Source organism: Prionailurus viverrinus, chromosome A2, assembly GCF_022837055.1.
Source record: "Prionailurus viverrinus isolate Anna chromosome A2, UM_Priviv_1.0, whole genome shotgun sequence".
In the NCBI taxonomy this organism is placed as follows: domain Eukaryota; kingdom Metazoa; phylum Chordata; class Mammalia; order Carnivora; family Felidae; genus Prionailurus; species Prionailurus viverrinus.
The window spans coordinates 83,256,067-83,278,823 of record NC_062562.1 but is presented as its reverse complement, the minus strand read 5'-3'; the positions used below and the strand labels follow the sequence as shown (position 1 = coordinate 83,278,823).

Here is a 22,757-nt window from a genome sequence, read left to right as displayed (position 1 = left end):
GAACAAAGGTTGGCTTACTGCCTCTCTGCAGTGAGGAAAAGCTCATACCACAGGGAACTGTGTGACATCTCAGTAGGAAGATTTAGAAATTGGTCTTACACGAGGTGATTTTGAGGAGGGCTCAAGGAAGTGAGACTTCTTTCTACATTGAATGCTGTGAGGGGCAGGGATGATTTTCTGACTGGGAATCTGAGTAATTCTTATCTAGAAGGTGAAAGGAGGCTCATGCTGCAGTAGGAAAGATACAGCAAAGGGTGCTTAGGTTTTTTTCTCTTGATCTATCATCAGTCACAGAGTGGCCTTCTCTGAATTTGGTGTGCTAAGAAATTATTGGTGTTTGTCAGGAGAACACCAAGGCCTCACTCTGAGTGCCAGGCCAGCTCCTACCAGCAAGACCTGACAGGGAACCTTTCATCTGTTATTGTTTCTCTCTCTCACAGTCCAGGAATTTTTGTTTACCAATAAACCCTGTCAAACTGGGCCTCTAAACGGAGAATACTTTTGTAGGACAAGATGCTAATAAAATAATTTTAAAAGTTGTTAGCAACCATTTATAGAAAATGAGAGGAGAAACATTTCCCTTTAATTAGTTGGTGCTTAAAAAGTCCATGCATAGAAGGGCACCTGGGTAGCTCAATTGGTTAAGTGTTCGAATCTTGGTTTTGGTTCAGTCATGATCTTGTGGATTTGTGGGTTCGAGCCCCACGTGGGGATCTCCACTGGCAGTGCGGAGCCTGTTTGGGATTCTCTCTCTCCCTCTCTGTCTGCCATTCCCCAACTTGCACTGTGTCTGTCTCTCTAATAAATAAAATAAACTTGGGGGGAAAATCCATGGATAGTAAAAGGGCACGTAAATTTTGAAACACATTATACTTTTCTCGGCCATCTTGTCTTACAAGTTGGACCAAAAGTTAATTATTTTTATCCAGCCCAAGATAGTCATTCAAGTTTTATTTAATAATTGGATAACATCTAAATCAGAGAAGAAAGTAATAGTCCTGTTTTCATTGCTGATAAAACAATATCTCCAGCACCATGTCCAGTTCTGTTCAACACTGTATTTTAAGAATAAAATATGACAGCAATTTTGAAATAACTGGAGCTCCATCATTTGGAAGAGACTTTAAACTTATTCTATTCTGTTCCAAAAGCCAAAATCAGTATTATTAGTTTTATGTAATAGGGAACAAAGATTTCTGTTCAGCAGTAGTAAGAAATGTCTCCAAACAAGAGCTATCCAGAAATGGAATGGGTTGCTTAATTATATGGTGGAATTGCCAACATTGGAAGTGTTAGAAACAGAAGCTGAATGAGCACTGGATAAGCAGACATAACTGAAACATCTGAAATGAGAGTTTGGACTACATGGTTGGTCAAGACCCCGTCCAATTCTGAAGGCAAAAACAATGAGCTTAAGAATGGAATTAGAAGGTCAGTAGGTTACCATGATCTAGGGCAAGTTAAAGGGCATAATATTAGCCAGGTTCTCAGTGAACCTAATCCTAGAGGTAGGAAAAAAGAAAGCCTGAAAGTTTGAGGAAATCTTGGTTCCCTAGTTCCTAAAATTAGGCCATTGAGAGGTGTCCTCTACTGAGGATATAATTAAGTGAGTCTGACCACTGGGCAGAAACTCTGTCCCCCAGTCTTTTAATATTTCAGGTCTAGGCAATAAAAATAACCCTTATCAGTTACTTAACAATGGCAGTGGCCATTGCACAATGTGGACCACTATGCAAAGAAAACATGCAGATTTTTATTTATCCTCACAACTCTATGTGGAAGGTGCTCTTATTATCTCTATATGTTTAATAAATGTTAGAACATGGTCACGGTTGCACAGCTACCATGTGGCAGAGCCCAGATTTTAACCCATTATTGTCTGAGTCTATGGGTCATGCTCATGCTCTGCATCCTAGGTCATACTGCTCCTAGGTAGAAGGAAAGATGAGGCTGTCACAACTCACATAATAAAAAGATCATTCTTTTCTATAAGGAGAAGGGTGTAGGGGGCCACAGCTGTTGACAGTATCCTAATCAGCACAATCAAATGTTAATTTCCCAAGCCTAAAGAAAGGCCAAGATCAGATTAAGCCATAATTGAGAATCTTTAGCATTTCTAGAAAAGATAATTATACCTGCAGACTTAAATATATTTAAGTTTTTCTTTAATTTGGGGCATTATGTTTTGATGTTACCTGGTGAACTGTGTAGGAGTGGATCTTATATGTTCAATTATTTAAAAAACCCAGTGATCTCAAAACAAATATTGAAGTTGTAGTACCAGCAGCATTTGGAAGAGGAGAAAGAGGGGGAGGAGAGGGAGGAAGACGGGGAGGGGGAGGGAGGAAGTCATAATAGAAAAAGTAATGGAAGTAGCAGTAATAGCAGTAGAAGTAGTAACCAAAATGAGTAGCAAACATCCCTGAAGCACTTATATGCCAAAAAACTTGTTCATGTTAATTTTATTAAATGCTCCAAATAGTTTTATAAAGTTGGTTTCACCATTTTCTTAAACAAACAAATATTGAAATATGGGCTCAGAGAATTTAGGGACCTTGCCTGGCTGACATGTCTAGCTAACTTGAGAGCCACTTTTGAAAACATTGGGTACCCAAGTATATGAACTTTTTGTTTGGGCAATTTTAAAAGAGCAATAAAAGGTATATTGGGGAAAATGCAATACTGTACTAATTTTTTTTTGTCTATTCTTAGAATAGAAGCCTCAGATCTTAGGGAGCAGCTGAACTTCAGGCTAAATGATTTATTAGTACCATAAAGTTAATGTGTTTTAGATTTTCCTTTGGGAGATAGTGACTATAAACATTCATGCAAATAAAATAATAATCCAAATTTTAATATTTCCCAGTTAATCAGTCTCATGTTGGCTAAATTTAATGAAATGTCTTAAATAGCAATATGTCCTACACAAAGCCATTTTAAAAATTGGTCTGAGTATTTAATTTGGCAGTTGCTACAAGTTTAGCAGAGTGGACAAAATACCTTACCACATATTCAACCATTAATGTCATTAAATAGTGGTTTAGCAATTTACTACTGGTTAATGATCCTGGACATCGTGATAGCTCCTCAGGTCTCTCAGGTAAACAGAATCTGTTTAAATTAGTGTTGCATGAGAATAGGATTATTTAGCATGACTTAATTTTATGTAAGGTAATGAAGACCTATAATTTCATTATTCAACTGATAAAACATGAATTGGAATAAAATGAATGTCTGGTTGAATCCCTGCCTTCTAGGAGCTTAAAGTCTAATGGGGATGCTAAAAGACTAAGTAAGCAGGCAATTTTATTTTATTTTACTTTTTTAAATTTTTAAATGCTTATTTATTTTTGAGAGAGACAGAGACAGAGACAGAGTGCTAGTGGGGGTGTGTCAGAGAGAGAGGGAGACACAGAATCAGAAGCAGGGTCCAGGTTCCCAGCTGTAGCTGCACAAAGCCCCACGTGGGGCTCGAACCAACAAACTGCGAGACAGTGACTCAAGCTGAAGTCGGATACTCAACCAACTGAGCCATCCAGGTGCCCCTAAGCAGGCAATTTTATAAGTGGCAACATAAGTAATACAAACAGCAGAGGATACTAGATTTTGAAATTAACATACAGACACAGTATTCAGGTCTTTATTTTCATCAACATGTTTATTGAGTGCACTTTGTGTTCACTGAGCAGCTGTACAATGTGTCCTCTAGACATACTGTATTCTTCAAACTTTATTGTGCATCTGAATTACCTGAAGATCTTGTTAAAATGCAGATTCTGATTCAGTGTGTCTGGAGTGGGCTTGAAAGTTTGCAATTCTAATAAACTAGGTGATGCTGACGCTGCTGATCTGCACATCACTCTCTAGGTGGCAAGAGTATAAAATTGCCTTTAATAAAATCTTTTTTAGCATTTCCCACTAAAAACTGTGATATTTTGTTTAAACATAAACAAGGATTTTTGGAGAGATTGTAGTTAGATATCAATGTATATCTCTACCTTCCAAATTAAAAACAACAACAACAACAACAACAACATCAAGTAACATTCTTGCCAGTTGCCCAAAAACTGTTGACTATCCCCATCTAAAAAGACGGTTTGTAAAGGCTAGAAGGTGGTGGACTATCTCCTTTCAGTCAATGTCTTGACTCCTGTCTAAAACTATCCACCTTAGGGCATGAGGTAATCATGAGTTCCTGACATAGAAACCTGTCTTTTAGAAATTACGCTGAAACCACTGATTCATTTTGTAGCACTTGCTGAACACCTGTCTATCGATAATAACTTTTAGTCACTACCAGTTTAGGCCAAATTGGAGCCAATGACCTTTGGGTGAAAGTTTCATATTCTATTTCCAGTCCCTGGAGCCATCAAAGACTCTTGTCGGAAGAGTTGTAATTCATGAATTTCAACATGCTGCCTCCAGCTCAAAGCACAGCAATTGTTTCTTGAAGCTCATAGTTACACATAGGCTATTGGTTGCTCATGATGTAAATTAAGAGAGTGATGGAAAAATTTGATTTGGGTTACTTTTTTAATTTCTAAGCGATGCTTCAATTGATTAATACAAAACTCAATACTTACATGAGTGATTATTTACCTTAGTTGGTGGCAATGGATTCTAGTATTTCTAAATAAAGATATGAACTAAAAAAGCCCATAGTTCCATATTTTTCATCAGCACTCATTTTTTTAAAATGGAACTTCCAAACATGAAATTAGCTTTCTTTTCTGAATATAAGGAGATTGTTGGGGAAGATTACTGGAGACCTGTGTGTGAATCACTGTAGAAGACAAATTTTAAATGTTCTCATCTTGTTACCACTATAATTGTGACATGGAGTAATGAGGAAGAAATGGTAGCCTGGGCCTGTGGTATTGTTTTCATTTAGTATTCATTCCTATGAGGTAATCATCTAAATTAATAAGGATTTGCCCTTTCATATGGAGGAGAAAGCCTGATTCAAATGGCCTCATAAAAAGGGAAATTGCTGAATGAAGTCATTACTCTAATTAGCGTTAATGCCCCCAATGTTAACAGTATGCCTTTAAAAAAAAAAATGACGTTCAATACCTTCCAACCTACCACATGGAGTAGTGGCTGTAGCCTGAGTGCCAGATTTAATTGTCCTTTCAATATCAATTTAGACAGATCTACTAATAGTGTTGTGTTATTAGATAAATGCCTCTGGTAATAGAAAAAAAAATGTCATTACTGAGCTGGATTGAATACCAGTAAACTATCAAAGCTTATTCATTCATGAGGCCTACCTGCCTATTTATTCAGAGTTCCTTTTCTTATCTGCATTCATATAAACAATATCACTCTTTAGCTGTTGGAAAATGTTGAATGAAGCTTTCTATCCTCTTCCTAGAAGATTTGGTTTTGTATTTAGATCAACTCCCACTCCATTGACTTCCAAAATACTGCCCAGATAGATTCTTTAGTATGGAATGTTTTGTTAAATTCTGCAATTTAAGCTTATCAGTTTGGGCTTGAGAAATCATTTTATTTCTGCTATTAGTATTTCAGTTTTAATAATATCTGATGTGTATGTGTCACACACACACACACACACACACACACACACACACACACGCACACACTCACACACATTCTTCCTCCAGTCTTCCAACCATCTCCCATCTCTCTTACTCCCCTTCAAATCTATTTCCACATAGCAACAACAATGAATAGCCTTTCCTTAAGTAACACCATGATTCCCCTTGGGAAAACTTTTCCCAAATCCTTTGACTTAGCTCACAAGATCCTGTATGATTTGCTTCCTGCTTGTGTTTCCAGTTGAATCCTATGCTTCTCTTCCTTACCTGTTATTTCCAAGATGTTAACTCAGTGTTAATTTACCAATCCAGACATGCAGTAATCCCTTCCTGTCCTAGTGACCTGCTATTTTTTGGCCTATTAACTCTCTTTTCCTGGCTTTTCACAAAATAAAGAAATTTTCATTCTTCTGGTCTCAATTTTAAACAGATACCTCCTCAGATAGACCTTTGTTACTACCCTGCTTGAAGTAGATTTCTCTATGACTGTTTCTTACAGTACTCTGTCAGGTCCTTTATTTATCTCTTAATTTGGTTAATTTTAATATCTTTTCTCCTCTGGACTCTTAAGTTCCTCATAGACAAGCACTTTATCTGTATTGCTTATTTGCTGGGCACATATTAAATGATCACTAAATGAGTGGAAATGTAGGCCTGGAAGATTATGCCAATAATTGATTATTACACAGACCATAGGGTGGCAATCCATGTCCTGTGGGCCAAATCTACTCTAACACCTATTTTTGTACTGTCCACAAGGTAAGAATGATTTCTATATTTTAGGTACCATAAAAAAATCAAAAGGAGCATAGTATTTTGTGTCACATGAAAATCACACAAAATTCTAATTTTCGTATCCATGAACACTGTTTTATTGGAGCCCAGCCACACCCATTCATTTATTTGCTATCTGTGACTGCTTACACATTACAACAGCAAAACTGAGTAGTTATGACAGAGACCATATGCCTGAAAACCCTAAAATATTTGCTCTCTTGCTCTTTACCAAGAGAGAGAGGAATTTGCTGACCCCTAACATTGACTGGTTTGCATATTAGAATTTTTATATTTCTTTAAATAATCTCTACACTCAATGTGGGGCTCAAACACACAACCCTGAGATCAAGAGTTGCATGCTGTCTCAACTGAGCCAGCCAGGTTCCCCAGAATTTTAACACCAAAAACATGTACATTATCCTGAAGCTTTTTATAAAGATTATTTGGAAAAAAGAATGATGAGAGATCCTAAAATAGGCTACTTGAATCCTTCTTATGCTGGCTTGACTTTCAAAATAAACCTCATTTGATTGGTCTATCTCCCCTTAAGGCAAATGCAGTGGTTTTTGAGGAAAAGCTGTGGTTAAAGTGCATCAGAATGAGCTGCAGTGACCCAAGCCCAGAGATTAGGATGTGTGGGGGTGGGGCCTGAGAATTTGCAGTTCCTGCAAGATCCCAAATCAAGAAAGAACAAGGGCTGCATCTTCTTTACAGAATGTGGGTGCTCTGTCAGTGTACAAATTCATTTACTCAGTATTGACTAGGTGTCAGTGCTATTGTAGATGCTGGGAAAACAAAGCTCAATGATAAATAGCTTCTTTTAACAAGCCAAAATTTAGTGCTATGCAGACATTAAATAAATAATTACCATAAACATAACAGCTCTAACAAGAGTTATAACCAAACTCTGATAGGAACACCAATCAGCGCCTGAATGTCTATGAAGACTTATAAAAAGGAAAATAAAGATGTATAGGATTCTGTAATATTTTAAAAAGTTTATATTGCACTTTGGTCATGCCAATTCACAGCATCTCTGAAAGGAATCCTGAGTATCTGGAGAAAATTTGGAAGTTCTGTCCAATATTTCTTATTTCAGAGAGAAAGGAGGGGAGGTCACCATGAAAAGGCTTCAAGCCTTCAAGCAGGTGGCTAATGTGAATTCCTGCCCAAACATTATTCTGTTTTTTTGTTTTCTTTCTCTGAAACCTGAGTCTCCTTGTCCCCATGTCCATCACCTCCCAGGTGTCCATTACCATCATTGAACCCCTGCAACACATCCCTGATTACGTTCAAGACTATCCCTCTTGCTGCTTCTAGTCCATTCTACTTGCTGCGACCTAGCAATCCATTTTAAAAACAAATTTGAATGTGTGTTAAAACCTGCAGTTGGGGCGCCTGGGTGGCGCAGTCGGTTAAGCCTCCGACTTCAGCCAGGTCACGATCTCGCGGTCCGTGAGTTCGAGCCCCGCGTCAGGCTCTGGGCTGATGGCTCAGAGCCTGGAGCCTGTTTCCGATTCTGTGTCTCCCTCTCTCTCTGCCCCTCCCCTGTTCATGCTCTGTCTCTCTCTGTCCCAAAAATAAATAAACATTGAAAAAAAAATTAAAAAAAAAAAAACCTGCAGTGCTTCCCTTTGCGTTTTGAAAATTAATCCAGTTCCTTAACAGAGCTTTTTAGGCTCCATATGATCTCTGACTGAAGGGCTCCCCCTGTTGTTGGCTCCAGCCACACTGTTCCCCTTTTAGTTGTAAGAACTGTTCCTCCTCCAGAGTCAAGGTTTTGCAAATTTATTTCTTCAGCCTGGGATACTCTTTGTTCCTGTACCCCTTGAGCCTTTATTTGATTCTACTTACCTTTCCAATCTCAGTATAGACTTCAATGCCAGGGCAAAGATGTCCTCTCGCTGACTCCACCTTCATCCTCGCAGTCAGGAGGAAGGAATGACCTGTCCACACTGGTAATCAGTCTAGAAACAAAGATCATATTTCTGCGGTACCAATGCGGGAGATGGTCAGTCATCATGTTGAACGTGCCATCATCTCCATTTTCAATCCATTTCACATCATCAAAAAACAAGCTTTAAATTTCAAACCACATAGCCTTTGATTTGTGGAATATTAGAAGTATTTTACGACATAAATTATGTCCTGAGTCAAATTGAGAAAGAGGGAACTTTTTGGCTAACTTAGCTGAAATTTTGCAATTAACTTTTTTAAGCAACTTGATTCATTTTGGGACAAAACACACATGCCCGTGCGCATACACACACACACACACACACACACACATGCATTCACATGTAAATCACCTTCCATATAGTTCAGCCATTTGACCTTCAGAGAAGTCCTTGGGACAAGTATTGGGAATGATGGAGAAATTTTATTTCTTCTTGTTTAGAAAAGCTGCTTACATTTTCTAAAGATCTGTATTGATCCAGAAATATTTTGGCCTAGGTGGAAAAAGGGGACTGAGTGTTCAATCGTAATTCCACAAATTAACTGTCCTAATTTGAACTCTTCTCAGAGTTCTTAAAAATACCACTACTTGACCTTTATAGCCCTTGTTTGTAATTTTGTGTTTGCTTAATTATTTGATTAATGTCTCCCCAATAGAAGGCAAGCTTCAAAGAGGACTTGCTTGTTTTGTTCACCATTGTGCCTTGAGATAATCCATGTCTAGCACATAGAAGGGTCTCAGTAATATTTGCTGAATGAATGATGAAACAATTGGATATATGATAACCTCTCCCTCTGCCCACCACTCAGCTCTCATTGGCTTGGTTAGCTGATAAAAATCTCACCCTGTGGTGATCCTTGAACCCTCTTCCTGATTGAGCCTCTTGTCCATCAAGTGCCTATTACTGTCCTGGCTTTCACCCTCACCTTCACCCACTCTTACTAGTTATGGATATCATTATCTGCCACTAGTAATTGACTATTTATTAAGTCCTGTTTTTTTTTTAGAACTAGACTAGGGACTGCAGCATTATGCAATGTAAACATTATCATTTTGACATGTAATTAACATAAAAATGATTACTGGTATGTTTGTTTGCTTATTTTTTTTTGCACAGTCTTCAAAATTAAGTAAAATCCAAAATTGGATTTTACACTATAGCACATCTCAAAGCAAACCAGCCACATTCCAAGTTCACAATGGCCAGATGTAGCAAGTGGCTACCATATTGGACAATGTTGCTTAGTATGTTAGCAGCTATTAGGTGATGATGGATGGCCACATATGCATGACTTTGGGCCAGAATGTCACCTCAAGAATCATTTTAGAACTCTACAACTTCATGGGAAGTGACATCACAGTCCTCCACCTCCTCCTCCCAAATCTACTCCTCTTCATCCTCATTTTCTACCTTTTCCTCTCCCTCTTACTCCGTCTTTTTCTTCCTTTCTTTCCACTTCTTTTCTGAACTTTTTTTGACTTATATTTCTCCCTCTATTTTTTTTGTTCATTAATGCAACAACTTTTCTACACTAAATGCTTATTTCTGGTACTTTCATAATTTACCAGAAAGTGAGAAGGATGATGTGATAGGCAACATTATAATGTAAAAGTTTGAGGACTGGAAGAGGTGTACCTCAATAAAACATACATATTTAAGAATTGATGGTTGGTTTCTGGCATTTGGAATATAAAGCACCAGTAGTTCTGATAGTTTTCTTTGCGATAAGGTTGATTTTCATAGGTTGTGTGTATATCGATTTAGAGGAAAAAAAATCTGTGTTATTGTACAAAGCCTTTATGGTTAGATACCAAAGACTCTTACTTTCTTTAGCCTTTTGGGTTGTTCATTGTTCTCCTGGCTGAGAAATTTGTTCTATTTATATCTAAATTACATCTGCTAACTTTAACCATACTCTAACACTTAGGATTTATGTTTGTAAATGTCTCACAGAAGATGTCCACATTAAAAACGCTGACTCTTTTAAAAGACAGAAAAATTTAAAGCGTTACATGGACTAAAATACAAAGTTGAAATGCTTCATCTTTGGCCTTCCACAAAGTAATCATAGTTCACATCCTGTGGTCGTGTACTTAGCAACTATCTAATTCACCAAATGGGTATGGATGCAAATGAAAGGCTTGGAACAAAAATAGAAATACTCTGCAACCACAGCCACCTTCCCAAAAGGGAATGCACAAATAAATATAAAAAGAGACTAAAATGACAGTTCTCCACATTTATGTCAAGAAATCAAATGGGTCCAGGCTCTCAGGTAATTAAAACTATTAGCTACATTTTATTATCATTCTCTATTTTCAATTTAGGACTTTCTGATACAATGGCAAAGAAATATAACGTGTCATTAGATCCTTTAAAAGTTTTCACTGCAGAATTTTGGAGGTGAGTACTTCAGAACTATGACCCAATTCTGTCATTTCACAAGTGAGAAAACTAAGGTTCAGAAGAGTTTAATGCCTAATCCAAGGTTTTGTAGGGGGTTAGTAGTAGAACCTCAGTTAGAACCCAGATCCTCTACTGTGTGCAGACTTCTTTCCACTCTGCCAACCTTGGAAAAACCCAGCAGACAAATTCTACAAGCAGAAGTAAAATTCTTTCATACTGTTTTTCTGACTTTTATTAGCAACCAAGGATTAGAAAATTTGGCTAATCTCTTTAGTCATTAACCAACAATCAAATTAAAATTAATCAGAATTTCCCTAGGTATTGTATTTGTAAGACAGTGACAAAAGAAAGTCTTGGAGGTTTCTTAATTTCTTAGTAATCTTATAGTATCACAGTTAATAGCACCATTGAGAGAAAGAAGTTATATGACAAGCCATAAATGTTGTGTGAGAAAAATATTGTCCTTGAAAGTTTCAGTTTTCTTGCTCAATTTTGAAAAAGCAAATTTAATCAAGATGTCTATCTCAGGCATCCACTGAGCTTTGTACAGACACCCATTTAAAAATTTATCAAATTTTTACTTATGCTTTTTTTATTTACTAAGCCGTGAAGGGACTGTCTCTTAAGCATTGAGCTCACTAGACACTCTAGAAACTTCAACAATTAATTGCAATTAAGAACACAATTGAAAATGGTTTCCACTCAAAAAGGTAGACATGTTAAATTATTACTAACTGGAAATATAATATAATTTTTTCCCCTCAGTGTTGTTTTCCAAAAATCTTTGCTTTGAGATTTTACTTAGGTTCTCCAAAGGTCATCATCTTTACCACACTGAGTGCCTTGACTACCCAGGAAAACACTTACTTTATTTTTTTATTTTTTTTTTAATTTGAGAGAGAGAGAGAAAGAGAGCTCACGTGAGTGGAGGAGAGGGACCGAGGGAGAGAGAGAGAATCCTAAGCAGTCTCCACGTTCAGCACAGAGCCATGTACAGAGCTGGATCCCACCACAGAGGGATCATGACCTGGGCCAAAATCAAGAGTCAGACGTTCAACTGACTGAGCCACCCAGGTGCCCTGGAAAACACTTCTTTTGTGGTTTCATAGCATGTAAGGCACTTATGAAAATATGTTCCACCACTGAATTGACCAGTTATAGCCCAAATTTCATGATTAACCTTTTAGATTAGAGTTTTAAATACTGGTAAAATATAAGTATTATATGGGATGTAGTAAAGCAGTTTTAGTTACCAGCATCTTAGTTTAAAATAGTTTATTAGAGTGGGGGCACCTGGCTGGCTCAGTTAAACATCTGACTTCAGCTCGCTCAGCCATGATTTCATGGCTGGTGGGTTCAAGCCCCATACTGGACTCTTCACTGAAAGTGTAGAACCTGCTTTGGATCCTCAGTCTCCCTATGTCTCTGCCCCTCCCCTGCTCATGTGCTCCCTCTCTCTCTCACACTCTCTCTCTCTCAAAAATAAAAATAAAAATAATAATAATAATAATATTTTAAAATTAGTCTATTAGAGTGTTAAAACCCAGTCACTTAGCAAGACCCAAGAGAAACTGGAAATGGGACACATCTACTGTATAGAGGAAAAAGAAAATTGGAATTTTTATAAGCATGAGGTATGAAAGTAGGAGCCTAAATGAAAGCAAAGTGAGGCACTGGGTAATAAGAGCTATGGATCCTCAAAATGAGAGTGTGCTACTAAAGAGATAACAAGAGAGAGGACAACAAATATGAATAATGTATCCATTTTTACATCATTACCATGAGTCCACAATTCCTTTATGAGTTGAGACTGATTGTAAAGAGAATTTGAACATAAGAAGGATCCTCCTGCAAGTTCACATTTACATTATTCACATGAAACATTTATTCTTTTTTCCTTTTAACCTTTAACTTGGTAATAAAGCCAATGTGGATTTTTCAAGGTAGGACAAGATAAATTGATGATTGAGAAGCAGGGTGAAAGAGCTCTGCTAGGAAATGTACATCTGTTTGGTGATTAATAGTATTTTACATGTACTCCATCCACATGTGTAGCAAAGCAACTGAACAAGAGAAATATCATTGACCCAATGTCACCTGAAATTGTTATTATGTTTTTGGTGTTTATTCAGTTTTCACTTTATGACATATGAGAAAAATGACTCAGGTGATAATATGGTAACCTAAAATGTTATTTTATAAAATGGATTGTCTAAGGCTATGCTGTCCAGTCTAGTAGCCACTATTCAGATATGGCTAATCAGCACTTGAAATGGGATTTGTCCAAAGCAAGAGGTGCTGTAAGTGTAAATTATACACTGGGTTTTGAAGACGTAGTAAGAAAGAAAGTAAATTATTACATTCATAACTCTTTATATTGATCATATACTGAAATGATAATATTTTTGATATATTGGACAAAGCAAAATATATTATTACAATAACTTTCATCTTTCTTTTTTCCTTTTTTAATGAAGTATGGATAAGTAGAAAAATTTAAATTGCATGTGTAGCTTGTATTTGTGGCTCACATTACATTTTTACTAGGCAGTGCTGCTCTAAGGGATTTCATATTTTTTAAATATGATATGCTTGTGAATAGGGCTTGTGCATTTTTTGGTGTTGCTAGAATTATAAATGTTCAAATGCTTTACTTTGGAAATAGATGTATATTTGATATTGAATAATTGTGCGTAACTTCCTTCTGTTCTCTTAAAGATTTCCTTGAATAATTTCTGTTTGTTTATGCTATTTGGCACAGGAGAGAAATGTTCTGAACTCTTTCGAATAATGCCTCAAGGGAGGAGTCACTAAAGAGAGGGGTTACTGACTCCCTTTAAATAAGTGAACCACCTACCCTACCCAGTCTGTGGACAGCTACATTTAGCAAAGATTTGCCTTGTGCCTGTCCACACTAGCTAACATGAATATATGAAAATTTGGTCAGAATGACCAGAAGGAACCTATTGAAAACTTGCAAACACATTTCAGAAAATGTTAGATTAAATCATTGACATGATTTATGATTTCTGAAAAACACTGATGGACAATTGAAGACAGTAAAAATTCAGTGTTTGTCATTAGGGATAGTAATGTAAAAACCAATGTTTATGTAATTTAAAATAAACCTGAAATTCTTAGGTGGATTTTGTTGCAAAACAATTCAATTTGGCATATGAAAACACAGAAACTTTCACATTGTTTGCACCACTATGCACATTTTGAATTTTTCTTAATATTTATTTATTTTGGGGAGACAGAGAGACAGAGTGCAGCAGGATAGGGGCAGAGATAGAGGGAGACACAGAATCTGAAGCAGGCTTCAGGCTCTGAGCTGTCAGCACAGAGCCCGACGTGGGGCTTGAACTCACGAACTGTGAGATCATGACCTCGGCTGAAGTCGGATGCCTAACCGACTGAGCCACCCAAGCACCCCACCACTATGCACATTTTGAAAGTCACACTTAACATTGAATTTTCAAAAAAATTCAACAATTACTGTTCAGTGCAGGTATAGTGACAAAATGTCATTTTGGGTGTTGTCATATCTCTGGCATATGTGAGCTTAATACTTTCCTCCACAAGGGAAAAAGACATTATCTATTGGGGCCAGAGTTTTTGCATCTTGGTTCGAGGCGACTAGCTACAGATGACATGATGAGGAAATGATACCTTTTTGTGGGAGACTAAATTTAAGTATCAGAACTGCTTACAAAAATAACTTCAAAAACCAGTTGGCAAAAACTATTCTAAAGCAAGACTCTGAGTCTTGTTTTCTGGTAGGAAGTGCAATTTTAGAAAAATAGAATATTGTCTATATTGCATTTACTAACTTTGTTTTGTATTTACATAATTTCTAAAATACAAACTCTAGCCATATGACTGTGATTCTTGCCATGGCTGACAAGTTATGATGGTTTTTGATACTAATTTTAACTTATTAATATCCCTTGGGTAGTAAGTTGAGCATATCTTAAAATTTGAATTTAGAATCCTTTTATGATTTGTTTATATTAATAAAAATCTAAACCTCTGATGTGGATAAAAATAATTGTTTACTTATGATCTTGCAGGTTTTCTAACATGATTAGTTGCAAGTAGATCTGGAACTCTGAATTTCTTATTTCTGTTTAACGTCAAGAGTCAGATTTTTCAAGTGCCATTAAGGAGGCCAAGTATCAAACTATTTGCTCTCTTTATAAAACTGTAATACACAAATGATGAGATGTCCAACCTCTTAAATTTTGTCACACATTGTTTCCAACACGAGGACAGATTCTCAGGCTCTCTGGGGATCTCCGTGATGGGCTGTGTTGTGTACATGCCCCAGAGACCCATAGGCAGTCATCTCTTCTCTACTAAACCATTATCTGAAATTGATTCTTTCTGGTTACCAAAATGGGAATAAAAGCACTGAGAATATTGGGGGGAAATGAGGGTCAAGACTTTAATCTGTGAGGTATCTTGAAGACAAGAATATTATCTTTCTAAAATCCAGCTCCACTTGGGTGCCATATAGAATGAACTATGACCATTTGATGTAAACTCTACACATGCTATCATTATACACCCAATGGACTGAAACGACAGAGTTAGCATCTGAAAATACTACTTAAAAAGCCAAATGCACTACATAATAAATCACATTTTTTTCATCATGACAATTGATCTTATTTTAAGGGAAAACATGTTGGAAATAAGTAAAAGTATTTCAAAGTATTTCGGTTTGGACTATTACATTTCCTCATACATAAAATTGGCATAGTATTAGTATTAGTATTAGTATTAGTATTAGTATTAGTATTAGTATTAGTATAATATAGTATAGTATAGTATAGTATAGTATAGTATAGTATTAGTATTAGTATTAGTATTAGTATTAGTATTAGTATAGTATAGTAGGCATTTAGTATAATGCCTACTTTTTATCATAGTGTCAGAACTTAAAGGCATAAAGGATATGGTACATCTTAGAAAATACTATTTTGGTGTCTATTCTTTTTCAATAGAGACTAGGGTACAGAAAAGAGAATAGTTTATAATTCATTGAAGTAGTCTCCTATTTCTTTTGACTCCTTGACTTCACCATTAAAATCAGTGTGGAAAGACAAATAAACAAACACCTGGGAAAGGTCAGAAAGAAGACAAAAACATTTTTAAAAGATTAAGATGTTTTGAAAAGATTATTTGGTCTAATAAGAAGAGAGATAATTCCATAATAGTCTTCAAGTGAACTACATGAAAAGTTATTTAGAAAGCTATTTTTGTCTCTTTTGGAAGACTTAGGAATGGGTCTGCATAAAAGTGGGTAATGGGGGGCATTTGGATGGCTCAGTAGGTTGAACAGCCAACTCTTGATTTCGGCTTGGGTCATGATCCCAGAGTTGTGGAGTCAAGCCCCACATAGGGTTCCATGCTGAGCGTGGAGCCTGCCTAGGATTCTCTCTCTCTCTTGTTCTGCCCCTTTCCCACAGTCGTGCTCTCTCTCTTTCTTAAATTATAATTTTAATAAGGTGTGTAATTTTCAAAGCAGCCTCTAGGCAAGTTTAGTTCATAATGATGTAATCTGTTTTAGTCCCTCTTCCTTCACAAGAAATTAGTAAAGCTTCCATTGTAAGTGGGCATTTATTTATTTTTTCATTATAAAAGCAATTATTGATATTTTATAGACTATTCTTTTCATTCAGATTTCTAGAAAGCTTTTCTGTGTTTATTATATCAGAAATAGGTGCATTCATAGGGGCACATGTACCCCAATGTTTATAGCAACATTTTCAATAACAGCCAAATCATGGAAAGAGCCTAAAGGTCCATCAACTGATGAATGGATAAAGAAGATGTGGTTTATACATACAATGGAATACTACTTGGTGATGAGAAAGAATGAAATCTGGCCATTTACAGCAACATGGATGGAATTGGAGGGCATTATGCTAAGTGAAATAAGTCAGTCAGAGAAAGACAAATACCATATGTTTTCACTCATATGTGCATCTTGAGAAACTTAACACAAGACCGTGGGGGAGGGGAAGGGGAAAAAAAAGGTACAGAGAGAGAGAGGGGGTCAAATCATAAGAGACTCTTAAATACTGAGAACAAACAGGGTTGATGGGGAGTGGGGAAGAGAGGAAAGTGGGTGACGGGCATTGAGGAGGGCACTTGTTGGGATGAGCACTGGGTGTTGTATGGAAACCAATCTGACAATAAATTATATTAAAAATAAAAAAATAAAATCTCAAAAAAACCAATAAATAGGTGCATCAACCCTGTTTCACTCTTTTATAACTATAACTTTATGGGGAAAATCATTATTTTAAGTACTTAAAAAGCTGAGGAATAAATCAAATTCCTCAAAAAATTGTCTTTTTTACCCCAGGCATTGATTAAATTAAGACTATGTAATGTATAGATGATCATCATTATAATAGAACTAAGTGAGCAATTTTACATATCATTTGATTTTGTCATCATATTCAATTAAAAAATACAACTTTATATTAAATTTACATGAAACTGCTAATAAATATGTCATTCTTTACAAGATGTATTCAGTTAAAAGCGTACTAGAAAAGCCTATAATATCCCACCTCATCCCCCCAAAACACACACATGCGTGCACACGTGCATACACACATATGCACATTTTTGGAAGCAAGGAGAGAAAAAAAATCACCTAAACTGCTCCAGCTTTATTATTTAGTAGCAATTATCACCTTTCCCTTTTGAAAGTGATACATTTGTGCCTATTGGTTGTGGGTTTGAATGAATTTCTCTTGCTGTCAGTTCAGGGCAGAAATGCAAATTTCATCACACTTTTCCCCCCACCCCCTCTTGAGAGGCAATGTAGTATTTTGAAGAGATGAGGTCCTAAGACAAACAGATACAGGTTTTCCACTGACTTCATGTATAATATTGGTAAATAGATTAATTTCTGGGGCCTCCCATTTTCTTTTAAGTGTAGAGACAGAATGATTTCATACTGTTTTGTGATAAATAACCAAAGTAGCCACCATATATGGAGACCTGTTCTGATCCAGTCACATTATACATTCCTTCGTTATCATTAATCCTTAAACAGCACTATGGAGTAAGAGGTATTCTAGTCCTCATTTGATCCAAGAGTACATAGGTTAAATGTCCATTACAGTATCCAGCTCAGTAAATTACGTGGTGGTGGTGGTGGTGGTGGTGATGTTAATAATTGTTATTGTAGTTGCTGTTTTGACTATAGTCATCTTACAGCCCTATGTTCCTGGTTTAAAGAAATTTAAGGATGTAAAGAAGTAACCAGTTTAGGGGACACAAGGATTCAAAGACAGATGTATTTCTGCATGATCTGTGCCATTAAACATTACACCATAGTGTTACTGTATTTTGAGATTTTAGATTCTCTAAACGTTGGCACTGTACCATAGAGGCATTTCATTCTTAACGGGACACTTTCCAAATTGTATTTAAAAACAGTTTTGGTTTTTATTTTCTTCTGAAAACATGTTGATATTTTACCTAACAGGCACAATTTTCCCTTAGTATATGGATTTCTATAGACTTCTATCAGAGTTCCAATGACTTAGCTACCTGACTACCTGATTAATTCTTCAACTTAGTTTAGGTATTTCTGGTTGCCTTGTTCTATGCATTGGATTTGGTATAATAGCATATTCTCTGTAAATTATATGTCTCAAGTGTAGTAACTATATGGGTTATTTCTGTGCCTCTTCTAAATTGTTATTATTATTGCTAATGAAGATAATCTTAACATTTTAACTAATGATTCATACAGTTTTACATCTAAAATTTAATCTGTAGTCTTATTTTCATAAATCAAATTGTAGAAATAGAATATTACTGCATAATTTATAATCACATCACATGCCAATAGGTGTAATTACTTAGCACTATAAATTCAACAGAATCTGTTATTTAATATTTATTTTTAGCCTGAGCAATGAATTTATTTCTAATTAATAAAAGGTTATGTTTCTACCTCAGGGAGATTTAAACCGTAAGAGACAAGTTGGAAGAAAAATAACACTGAAACCTGATCCATTTTTCTTAATACTGTATATATTTGAAAGCATTAAAGTCTCAGAATACTACTTAAAAGTATGTTATTTATTGGGACATGTAGGGTGACTTATTAGTTTCACTTTATGTTTATTAGATAAGGAGTTAAGTATTGAGATTCCATAGAAAGCATAGCAGTGTACTGAGAATGGTGCAAGCCCTTAGGGATGCTGAAATATAATAATAATTAATAGACTGCTAAGAAGTAACTAGCAGTTTTTGTTTGCTCAGAATTCAGCAAGAACATTCAAAGGTCTGATTCATTTGAAATGCTCGAAATTAAATTAGAAAGTAACCTTTAGCAAAATGTCTATCATCCACTTTTCAGACGTCTGTATAAAAGTTTTACATGTAGAAGAACCACTTTACATGATGATGTTTTTTCCCCTTGTATTTCTCTTACAACTGTGAATATCCATGAAAATGAGCAACAGCATTAGTGTTCCAGCTAGCCTTTGGAATATTCACTTAGTGCCAGCAGGACATTTACACTGCCATTAAGACTATTGCAATTTTACAGCCTATGAAGCACTTCTTCATACATCCTTCTTCTTCACAGCAACCCAGTGATGAGGGCAAGTGTAGTAGATATTGGTCATTCCTGCTGACCCAACACTCCAAGACCATTCCTTCCTGGAGAGGGCCCTGCGATGAGATGGGTGGAAGGTGGGACTCCAGCTCCCTCTCCCCAAATCAAAGGAGAACAGCCATTCTCCTGCCCTAATCTGTCAGCTCATCCTCTGGCTGAGGCTTAGCCAATGAGACAACCCAGCCTGAGAGTTTTCCTGGAAATGAGCGAATCAGAGCTCTTGAGCAGAGATTGGGATTCATTCTAGCTGAGGGAGTGGCAGCCAAGGGCAGTGCCCATGGCAATGGAGCTGTGGGCTTTCAGAGTTGGGGACCAGCAGAGGCAACTTTGGTGTTTTGACGGAATTCCTTTGCTTTTGCTCATTTTTCCCAAGATTTTTCAGCCTCTTCCTTCAACTAATCATCCCATATCTTCTCAGCACATCCTTGTCATGTTCAGTCTAACTAGAATTGGTTTTTGGTTATTTGCAACCCAGAATTTAGGTATAACAAGTGTGCTGTTTCCAATGTATAGATGAAGAAATTGAGCCTTAGTGAGGTTAAGTAACTTCCTTGAATTGTAGTTATGTAGAAAAGCCAAGTCTAGAACCCATGACTTCTAGTTAAAGTTTGTTTCTTTTGCAAAACACTGTTTTCCCAGTTGCCTTCAGTGGCCTCTGCAGATAGTGAGATGTGCTTCTTCCTCTGTGCCTCCTTGGTTGCAGTACTTAGTCCTATTTCCTGTTATAATACTTATCTGCTTGATGTCAAATGCACCTATCTTCCTTCCACACTACACTGTTGAGCATCTGGAAGACAAGGATTGTTTTATATTCATTGTTTTCTCTCAAACATATATTGGAGTGTTTGGGTGCAGAGTCAGTACTAAATAAAGATTTTAATGAATGAGTAGCAAATATGTGCATAAATTATTCAATTAACTGAAAACACCAATGTGGGTTTTGAAGATGATGCTAAAAGTATAACACTGATTTTATAAAACACCATTATGTTCTTTACCGATCAAAATTTTAGACTATAAATAATTTGCCTTAAATATATAAAGGTACTCACTTACTAAATATTTATTCTATGCCTACTATGTGTCAGGCTGTTAATACAGAGAGAAATAACAATTAGTCTCCTTCTTTGAGAAGTCTGACAGACTGATGGGAGAAACAAATATTCCATCACTCCAATCATGGAGCTATGGGAAAAAGAGCTGTAGTAATCTAAAGAATGATTAGGGCAGCAGGCCCACTGTCAGTAGCCATGTGAACCATTAAACTGGCATGGAGATACCACTCTGGGCAGGCTGCTGTGCTGTATGCATCAAGGACAACAGCCAGAGCCCTCTGAAAGCTGGAGAAAAGCACAATGTGCTTTGCTTTCCAGAATGTTGTGAGGTTTGCTTTAAAAAAAGTCACCTGCACCCTTATTCAGACATTATTTTTAAAAAGGTTATCAAATTTTAAAAATAATTTAGAAATTGCTATGAGCCATATGAGACGAATACATATGACTATATTTTGGTTTGGCAAATGGTGAGAATGAAGATAAATCTGTACCCTTATTTAAGCATTAAAGCCTAATTCAATAGAAGCAATAAATAAAGGTATATATAAAAATGTGAAAGGATAAAAAAATCATATGCATGTAAAATACATATGTATGTAAGAAACAAGATGCATATTTATCAATATAATTTCCAATCTTTATGAATTATGCATACAGTAGGAGAATATTTAAATCCATATTTTGGTATCATTTGCAGACAATTACTACGGCACGCCGAAGCCTCCAGCAGAACCAGCACCATTATTATTAAATGTGACAGACCAGATACTTCCGGGAGCCACTCCAAGTGCTGAAGGAAAACGGAAGAGGAATAAATCAGTGAGCAACATGGAGAAAGCAAGTATAGAGCCTCCTGAGGAGGAAGAGGAAGAGAGGCCTGTGGTCAATGGAAATGGAGTAGTAACACCAGGTTAGTCATTTATATGTATGTACATGTATACCTATGATTATAGTTATCTTCAGAGAGAAGATTATGGTATCAAATGGAAAGGACATAATTCTTGTATCCATTTTATTGTTTTAATTTTGACTTATCAAGCAATTCATTCAAGTTCCTCAGTCTTTGTTTCACTTACACAGTATTAATGGCAATATCATGAATGGTTTCTACATCTTAGAAAATGTTACAAGTCATGAATATGATTGTGGAAAGTTCTGGGGTCTTTCTTTGTTAACTAATGTTAGCTAAAAATCTATCCTTAGAAATCTTGCTATACTCACAGTTCTGTAAACTGTGTGAGGTTGTGTCATATGATTTAGTTAACAACTTCAATGAATACAGTCCTCAAACCACAGCTATAGTGTGTCCATACAGTTTTCCCTCTACCCTTACTATCTAATCTGACAATGTGGAGAAAACATCTTTATACATTGACTTTGTGAAGACACCTGCCCTTGAACAAGGAAAACTTGTTATCTCTTTCATATATGATCTATCATATCATATATATAAAGAATGTCAGGCAGATATAAAGTGTGTTTGTGCAAGGTATGGCTTTGCTATTTTCTTGTGCTTATTACTAATAGAGTGCTAAGTAGTTTATTTCTAAAAATGAATTTTTTCATTATATTATTCATAATTAAATGTTACCAAAAGTATGGCATTCTTGTAGCCTCTAAGCTTAGTTATTTATTTTTTAATAACAGCATATGAGTAGGCATTGAAAATCTAAGAGCTCTGTTAAAGCTCTTGAAAAAATGTTAACCCGTGCACCTTGCATACATATTATTCATAATATATGACCTACAACTAAGGTACTTTGATGTCTGTATTTTTAATTATCACTGTACTGTTTCTATAGTGACATAGTATTTGAATTTCCATGCTCAATTATTTTTATCAAAGTTTCATAAGCTTGTTTTTTACCTTCCTTGTTCATAATACCTGTAAAAATGTTCTTTCTTGAACATAAGGAAACCAAAATCTAATCTGTGCTAATCAAGGCGTAAAACCGTAAAAAGTGGTTTCATCTTGGTTACTCAGAGGAGAACAACCTCCTCCATTAATATAATGGTGAAAAACATGCTCTGATCCTACCAATAACTGATTTCTGGATACAAATGCTAAAAACCACTATTGATACATAATGTAACCTTTTTACTATGAAATGATCAGATAATTTTCAAGCAATTAGATTTTTTCTTTTTTGATTCTGAAATAACTTTGTCAAAATATTTACTTCTCATGATGTAATAGATTTAAATTAATAGTACATAGTTTCCTTAGTTGATATTTGATATGAGAAACAAAATAATTTAGCCAAGTGGAAGCAATAATCACAAAAGAAGCAGAAATTGGGGATCAAAGTGCAGTTACAGTTTCTTAATGGTTAACACCTGATAG

At 36.0% G+C, this 22,757-nt stretch overlaps 1 protein-coding gene across 2 annotated transcripts in view; it reads left to right on the top strand.

Annotated features, from left to right (window-relative positions):
• Positions 1-22,757, top strand: part of MAGI2 (membrane associated guanylate kinase, WW and PDZ domain containing 2) — a 1,356,537-nt gene that overhangs the window by 832,855 nt on the left and 500,925 nt on the right. For both annotated transcript variants that reach the window (XM_047848847.1, XM_047848846.1), the window contains exon 4: positions 21,111-21,323. In XM_047848847.1, coding sequence (XP_047704803.1) covers positions 21,111-21,323 — 213 coding nt within the window. The remainder of the gene's footprint in view (positions 1-21,110; positions 21,324-22,757) is intronic.